Source organism: Taeniopygia guttata, chromosome 3 (genome assembly GCF_048771995.1).
Source record: "Taeniopygia guttata chromosome 3, bTaeGut7.mat, whole genome shotgun sequence".
Classification (NCBI taxonomy): domain Eukaryota; kingdom Metazoa; phylum Chordata; class Aves; order Passeriformes; family Estrildidae; genus Taeniopygia; species Taeniopygia guttata.
Genome location: NC_133027.1, coordinates 12,134,414 through 12,142,927, shown reverse-complemented (window position 1 = coordinate 12,142,927; position 8,514 = coordinate 12,134,414). Strand labels below are relative to the sequence as shown.

The window sequence follows — 8,514 nt, the reverse complement described above, 5'->3', positions numbered from 1 at the left end:
AAGCACAAGGCTCAGGCTCATCCCCGATTCCCTCTGAGAGACACGAGGTAATATTTTGCCTCAGCCAAAAGGTCATTACAAAAAAAGAATGAAAGTTGTTGGTGCTAGCTGTTGTTAGTTATGGTTTGCATTTGTTCCAGTTAATTTTTTGGGTGTTGATGTGTGCTGGAAAATGGGGGGGGTTGAACACCAAACCAAAAGGGAAGTACACCCAGCTCAGTTGAATCCTTACTAAGAAAAACGGTTCTCTTTTGCTTTAATGACTTTGTCTCCATTTAATTGTACCTAAGAGTTTATTTCTAACACCTTTCTCCCAGCAGCTCCGAGCTGCAGCGTGGCACAGCTCTTGCTGTGTGCCAGAGAGCACGAAGCAGGCCGGCCTGCTGGCCCTGAATATTTCTGCAAAGCACTCTGCAGGTCACAGCTTTGCTGTGGCTCAGTGCAGAAGTGCAGGCGCTGCCTCCCAGAGCTGTGTGGGGCACTGGCTCCTGCAGCCATGAGCTGACAAGCTGTCCCTGCCTCCCGCTGGCCCATGGTCCCCTGGCACAAGCGCCGTGCCTGAAGGACGCTGCCCTGTGCTCCAGCCTGCCGAGCAGCCCGGCTCCCTGCCCCGGTGCCCAGAGTGCTGCACACACTGCTGACCTTTGCCAGGAGTCGCAGGGCAGCCAGCACAAGAGTGGGAATGCTGAGCCAGGCTCCGCTTCCCCTCGGGAGCAGCCGGCTGCGCTTGGGCGCTGAGAGCAGAGGATGCGCCCGCTGCCAGCAAGAGGCACGCAGGGCCGGGCTGTGCCTCCTGCAGCTACAAGGGCCTCCTTGCAGCCTGCCCCTGCCCAGGCTCAGGCTGCTCCGGGCTCTGCCAGGGCTCTGCTGCAGCTCCACGCCGGGCAAGGCCGGGCCCACTCTCACCTCACACTCGCTGACAGCTCTGCACCGCAGGAGACCTTTCAGAGCACCTCTCTGATCTTTCTGCTTTCTCTGCTGAGCAAGGCTCTCCTCCGGCCAAAGACATTGCCCTTCGCGATACAAATCCAAGTGGCAGGCACCCAAATGCTCTCGAGTCACAGCTGAAGGCCTGCATCTGCACAGGATGTTTTGGCTGCCCCACTCGCCCTTTGGTTTTTCCCGCAAATGCCATTGCCCTTTCTGCCTCAACTGGAAGTGCCACAGATGTGCCAAACGGGGCCGGTGGGCCGTATGCCAAAGGCAGTGTAGTCTGGAGAGGATGAATGAAGAAGAGCCTTCTCCATTTACAAACCATACCAAAGAAGCCATAAGTGTGTCTCAGCACCAATAAAAGACAACTGGCAATTCAGAAGGAAATGTTTTCTGAAGGGGTCAGAAGGAGGGGAATCTTCCAAATGACTTGATGCTTTGAAAACTTTATTTAATTATAATCCTATCCATAAACCTATACTACAAAACTACTTAACAATCCTAATCTAGAGTCCTACTCTACAATCCTACTTTAACTTGGTAATAATATCTTCATCGTTAGATTCTTGTCTTCTTCGTCTTCTTCTTCTTCGCTGAGTTGATGAGTGGTGCCAGGGTGGATGCTGGCTTGGCTGCTGTTACAAATGGATGCTAATCCACAGGAAAAAAAAACAACAAAGAACAGTGAACCATGACATTCCAAGCTCAGTGCTTCACAGACTCAATCAGGATTCCTCTAGCTCCTAGAAGGACCCAGAAAGTAAAACAATGGGACCATCTGCTCCCCACTCATCATGTGCAGGAGCTTGCCATCACAGGCAAACCTGGCCCAGAATCCCACTCATCCATTTATTCTGGTTTCTCCATCTTGCTGGGATTTTTGCCCTGCCAGTGCTCTAGAAATGGTGCTTTCTGTCCCTGGGGTTTTTTCCTTTCAGGAAGCTCCAATGACTCCCAGAGGTCCCTGTCTTGGAAAGACAGGCACCATGCTAACTTCCACAGGCACACAAAGCAGTGTCTGCCTTTCCATGCCCTGCCCCTGCTGTGTGGGATGGCACCTTCCTTCCCAGCAGGGCCAGTCCAGCGGCGATGGGTCCTGCAGTTCCCTCTCTGCCACACAACCTGGCAGTCAGCCTGGGACAGTTCCCCTCTGCCTGAGCATGCCAGGCAGCAGATGGGGCTGGGGCAAGTCCCTCTCAGCTGTCCCTGTTTGTGTGCCAGAAACCTCTAAGGGTGGGGTGGGGGGCATAAACCAGGGCCCCTCAGAGGCTCACAGTGAGTCCCTCAAAGCCCCTCCTGCCCACAGCCAAATCTCTCCAGACTGCTCTGCCAGGACTGGCAGCCTTGGGTTCCTCCACCACTATTTCATGTCTCTTTACCCTGCATTGCTGTACTTCAGTTCTTTTACCATTAGATAAAACTGAACATCCCACCAAATCAGGGCAACAGAAACAGCCAGAAAACAGAGCACCTGTCCTCTCAGGAAATGCGGAGAGAGGTGGAGTTATTCACTTTTGTGAAGAACAGGCCCCAGGGAGACTTTATTGCTGCTTTCCAAGATTTCAGAGTGGCTTTGAAGAAAGTGGGGGACACCTTTTTTAACAGGGCCAGTTACAAGAGAGTGTGGGCAAATAGTTTTAAACACATGGGGATCTAATCAGAGTAGGTCTAAGGAAGACCTTCTTTTCTCGGAGCATGGTGCCACTCTGGCACAGGTTGTCCCAAGAGCTTGTAGGTGCCCCCATCCCTGGAATCATTCCAGGTCAGGTGGGACAGGACTCTGAGCAACCTGATCTCTTTAAAGATGTCCCTGCTCATTGCAGGTCACTTGGACCAGAGGACTTTCCAGAGCCCTGCCAGCCCAGCCCAGTCTAGGATTCCTCACTGTTTTCATTTGAACATCACCAAGAGTGGAGGTGAGGAGGAAGGGGGCTCATCTGATGCCTCGGACCTCGGTGGAGGAGGAGCCCATCCCTCAGACACTGTTTCACCTCAGCCCCTTGGCATTTTACCTGCAGGAGCCTCTTGGCAGACCAGCGCTGCTCTTCGTCTGTCTGCAGGCAGCAGCTCAGAAAGTCACACAGGTGAGGCGAGAATCGGTTGGGCTTCCGCAGCTGTGGTCTCTCTCCTCTGGCTATCGGGAGTTCAGCCTGCATGAAAAGGAAACACGAGGCTCCACCTGCTTCTTTCCCATCTGTAACTGCTCTCCCAGAACCCACTGTTTAAGCTCCACCCTGCAGAGCACTTTCTGATAAGATGGAGATGGTAAAGGAAAGATGACTTTCCTTTACCAACAAAACACCATGGCTTTTCCAACATCCCGCTGATCTTGCCTTGGCAGTCAATTTCATTGACTGACCCAGTTAGTGGGAGCTACATCAGCAAAGCTTCTTTCCTTCTTGGAGGATTCACACCACCTTGACAGGCTTTTCAGAAGATGGACTCTGCTACACTAACACTACTATTTCCAAGGATTAGTACATGAAAGGCATCTCTGCAGTGCTTGTTGGTCCCTTAAGCACAGTGGTCATAAACCAAAACTCATTGAGCTTCTTGTCCTCTTCTAGAAAACAGAGGTGCATGGGAGGCAAGAATGGAAATCCACCAGGTATGCCTCAGGGTGAGGAAACAAACATTTGGAATCTCATATTCAACACAGACCCTTTAAGACACCTGCACAAATGTATTGGGATGAAAATGCCGGCTTAGGCACACAGGAGCCACCTGCAGCTCTGTCTCTCAGCTGCACGTTTCAGCCTCTTTATGTGGCAAAAGGAAACCTTTCCAAGGTCAAATCAGAAGAAGAAGCACCATCCCGATGGTCACCCTCTGCTCATTTGTATACTCAAGTCAATGCATTAATGGCGTCCCCATCGCAAAATATGTCTGTAAGAAGTGGGAGGTTTTGACAGGCTCTCCGTGACACCAGGCTGCAGCCTGGTCTCCAGAAAAATGCTCATCACAATAGTAACAGCTCTGTGCTGGTGGCACTGAAATAGATGGTGACCAAAAAGACTTTGTTATTATCCTCTTCAACCCAGAGGAAAATTTCCAAGCCCAAACCAGCAAGCACACTCCCCTGGAGTATAAATAATTATGGCAGCTTTCTTTCCTTTTCCCACACTCTCAGAGGTCACAAAGGGAGCTTTATCCTGTCTCTCTGCAACTGAGCCACTGGACATGGTGGGGAGCTGGAGTCCTCACTGCCCTTAGCACTGTGCAAGCCAGAGATGGCCCTGCTCCTATAGTAAAGGAACACAGCACCAGCATCAACCGCCCACGTTGGATCCCAGCCCCAGGCACCAGGCTGCAAGCTCATCAACTTTTTAAAAGACCCAGAAACAGCCAAGGGTTTAGTGTAACTGCAGTCGGAGAAAAACACATCCTCAACTTATCCAGGCCACCCACACACATGACTGAGCAATGTACAGATTATTTGAAAGCCTGAAAGTTTTGAAGACCCACAGGACTTGGAAAAGATGCTACAGTGTGGAGGAAAATCAATGTGCTGTGGTTAAAAAAAGAAAAAGAAAGCAAAACTGTTGGGGAAGATGAAACCGGAAAACCTTTACAAATATGTATGCCTGGCAAAAGATTTTGAGAATATGGAAACTGTAAGCGAGATTGAAATGAAAAGTAAGCTTTGAGATAGTTACTAGCCTTAGTTACTGAACAACTGGAAAACAATGGTATGGCCAGCTGAAGGTAATCCCCTTTTGATTAAACAACACCCTCTGCTGGCAGACAGGTCCAAGGGTCAGAGCAGACCCTACTAGCTTGGCAGAAGGGGTCCAAAGAGTAGTTTTTAGGGTTTAAAATGTAACACAGTATGGTAATGTAAGGATTCTTATAGGCTGTAGTAAATACTCTAGTATTTGTATCTTGGACTAGATTGGTTAGTGAAAATTTGAACATTCTGCACAGAAGAAGATTTATTGTCTTGTAACAGGAACTTCCTCACTCTTTCGGGTCTCTCTTTTGGGCTCCTCTTTCGGGCCTGCTCTGAGCTGTGGCTGGCAGCTCCAAGCAGGGCCCTGCATCCACGCCCTTTGCAATAAACCGAAAGTTCCAAGACCTGGCTTCAAAGATCTTTTGTCTCCGTCCATCCCGACCGTCCTACCCACTGTCACTCCTACACAAAACTACTTGGGCATTGCTTTAGTGGTTGTGTCTTTTTTCTTTTTCTTTTTCTTTTCTTTTCCGATAAAATTGAAACTGGGAAGGTGTAACGTCAATTTCTTAGGATATTTATCACATCTCTAACCTCTCCACTGAAAAATTCTTGCCCTTCAGAGACAGAGCACCAACGGAGTTCAAAAAGCAAATTAGAAATGTCAGGCAGGTTGCAGGCCAAAATGCCAGGTTTCTGAACTGCTACTTCCCTTCTGATGCAACCGAATTTACAGCAGATGCTGATGTGCTGCAGGGACATGTTTAGAAGGGGACCTTGGTGTAAGTGGTGCTAGCAGATGGCAATGGGATTTGTCCAATGGCACACAGGACATGGGACAGGTGAGAAAGACAAGTGGGATCAGGGAGTATTTGCACCTTACCGAAACAGGAGTTTCATTCCTGTGAGGAACTTCTCGTTCCACCATTTCGATGCCCACGATTCCAAAAGACCATATGTCCACTTTGGGGCCATATGGTTGACCTGTCAGCACTTCAGGCGCCATCCAGCCAGAAGTGCCGGCCACTGAGCTCCGTCTACGCTGCTCAGGGGTGAGCTGAGCAAAGAGGCCAAAGTCAGCTGTGGACAAATAAACATACCATGAAAGCCAGGTCAAGTTAGGAAATCAAGCAAAAGAATTCCCCACTCTCAGTCTATGTGTTGTTGAATCTCCTGAAGAACTGTCCACACTCAGTTTCCTTGGGGCTTTAGCCAAGGAAGTATGGAATTGGCCACTTCCAAAAAAATCACAGTTTTTTAAACGCTGCTCACAGCAGTGGCCTTTATTCCCCTGAAGCTTTAGATTGTAGCTCCCTCCCTCTGGAAGAGACACAAACACACCAACGCCACTCTTGACTTCTCCTGGTTCCTTATACCTCTGTGCACGTTGCAACCGTGCCTTCAGCTCACAGCGGTGGGGCCCTGCACTGCCACCAGCACCATTTCTGGGGAGTTGGCAGCCACTCAAAGCAGCCCCTCACCCCACATCCCTGAACGCTGCACCTGACCAGGAATATACTGACCCAGCTTGACAGAGCCGTCAGTTCTGAGAAGGATGTTTTCACTCTTCACATCTCGGTAGATCACGTGGTTCCAGTGAAGAAAATCCAGTCCTTGCAGGCACTGAGAGAGAAAACAGAAGCAGGAGGGCAAAAATTAGTGATTTCATCACACAAGAAAGGAAACAGAGTCTCTTAAAAGATTCCCTCTGCATGGGAATGGCGAGTAATGGCAGAACACAGTGCCATTGAGAGGAAGAGTTGCTGCTCCAACACTTGCAGAGCAGGACTTTTCTAAGGAAAGGTATGTCAGCTTTTGAAAGAGCAACAGCACCTGCTGTTGTAGACTGTCCCCTGCAAACCAGCCAGGATGACTGCTGCTGCAGTGGATGTGCTTTCTCCATGCAGAGGGCAAAGGAGGGGTTTGGCCAAGAAAGAAAAAGTCCCTCTCTTTGTTGTGAAGTGGATCACTTTTGGGTGGGAGGCTGCATGACGAGAGTTTTGTTGCTGGCCTCAGCACAGACTTGAAGTATCACATCAGTCACCTTCCTGAAGCAAAGAGCATTTTGGCTGCACTACTGTCCTTTTTAGTTGAGGACTGTGAGAAATGAGTCTCTGTTTTTTCTCAGCTGATCATTTCAAATCCTGCCACCAGCACCTTTGCTTTTACAGGCAAGGAATGCAGTGCAGACAGGCTCAAGATACAAGTTTAGGGAGGCAAGGTGGAGAAGAGCAAATACAAATACAGGAGGCAGAGTGAGACTACAACAGCAGGAGATAAGAGTACAAGAACTGAGTACACTGAGTGCAGGAGCACTGGCAGGCAGTTCCCTTGATATGCTTTTACTTGCCCATAGCATACCAGCACAAGGAAAACAAAGTTTATACATGAAACCTCTCCTGTTCTGAGCCTCTGTTTCCCAGACAATCCTGCCCAAGCCCTCGGAAGCACAGGTGGGCTTGCTGACCTCTCGACTGATGGCTGCTATCTGGTCTTCAGACAGGTAGGTCTTGCTGATGACATCGCTCAGAGTGCCTCCATCCATGAACTCCATAACCAGCCAGAATTGATTATCCACAAGGTAGCTGAAAGAAGGAAACAAGAGCATGGAGGTAAACATGCATGGTTAGTTTATTTTCTTGGTTCTTATTTCCAAGTCCCTGTGTGACAAGGACAGAAGAAAAGGAACAGACATTCCCTCTAGGCTGTGCATTGTTTGAAACCTGTCTCAAGAAGAAAGGCACAGCTTTGGAAAAGGAGATGTCTTAAATAGCCAGCAAGTAAAAACTGCAGTTTAGGAACAGATAAAAAACTTGTCACACTGCGTGTTTCTGGAAATAATCTTCCTGGCATGCAAAGCAATGGAAAAGAGGGGACATAATCCAAGGAAAATCCATGTTAGTTTACCCAGACGTAAGAGGACTGTTGAAAAAAGTCAAGTCCCAAAATAATGTGGTGGCTGTGAACTTACAGGCTATTAATTTAATTAGATATGACTGATGCAGGTTTTTGAATAATTTTCAAACTATGTGTGCCAGGGAATACTCCTGCAGACAAGATGCACTCTCTTCCCATCCACTGGAGATGAGCAGAGCAGTAATAATTAACCAATAATTACAGCTCTGTTTTGTGCCAGTGAACAATCTTGCATGTTTGCAATATGTAAACAAATATTTACAACAACTCACCTGCCTAAATAGTTGACCACGTTGGGATTCTTATTTATCTTCACAGTCATGAGTTCATAGGCTTTTAGTTCCTTCTTCCTCGGTCCTTGGAGATTTATTTTCTTTATGGCCACCTAAAATGACATTGAAAATCAGTAACTTGAGAAGTTGGTGGCACGAGACCACAAGGCACATGGAGCGAGTGATTTTGCAATGACACAGCCAAGCTGTGCCAAACTGCATTCTGATTAGGCATTGCAGTAATTAGGAACTGACATTGCAATAGCCCATTGCTCCGCTCCCATGGGTGCCAGTTACAGGACACGTGGCCACTGAGGTTTTGCTGTGTCCACTTGGTAACAGTGGTGTCTCACCCACAAACCTCTGAGCCCACTCCCTGCTGCTTTGTATGGGATTCAGAAGTAATCCATGCCTTAATACTCTGTGGCTACATCCCGGGCTAGGGGCAGGGCTTAGGGTTTCTAGGGACGCCTTGCAGATCTCTCCCTATGTGCAGTTCCCAAGTGCAGCACTGCAGGTGTCTGAGGAACTACTGGTAACTTTCAGATGCATTTGCTGGCAACCAGAAGTGAGAATTCAGGACTCTGAAGCTGTCGCCCCAAAGAGCAGTGAGATGCTCTAAGGCACCACCTTTGTTTTAGCAATTGAGAGCGAGTGAGCACATCCTTCTCTGAAATGAACTGCTGCCCTCTGTGCCTTCTTTGTGGCAGCTGAGAAGGTCAA

The 8,514-nt window shown here is 48.6% G+C and overlaps 1 protein-coding gene across 1 annotated transcript; it reads right to left on the bottom strand.

Annotated features, from left to right (window-relative positions):
- Positions 1-1,363: 1,363 nt before the first annotated feature.
- LOC140683555 (serine/threonine-protein kinase PAK 3-like) lies at positions 1,364-7,900 on the bottom strand. The gene is made up of 6 exons (XM_072926164.1): positions 7,792-7,900; positions 7,071-7,188; positions 6,127-6,226; positions 5,487-5,683; positions 2,946-3,083; positions 1,364-1,584 (listed from the first exon to the last, which is right to left on the bottom strand). The coding sequence occupies exons 1-6, from the start codon at positions 7,839-7,841 to the stop codon at positions 1,492-1,494; spliced, it is 696 nt and encodes a 231-aa protein (XP_072782265.1). The 5' UTR covers positions 7,842-7,900; the 3' UTR covers positions 1,364-1,491.
- Between the last annotated feature and the right edge of the window lie 614 nt (positions 7,901-8,514).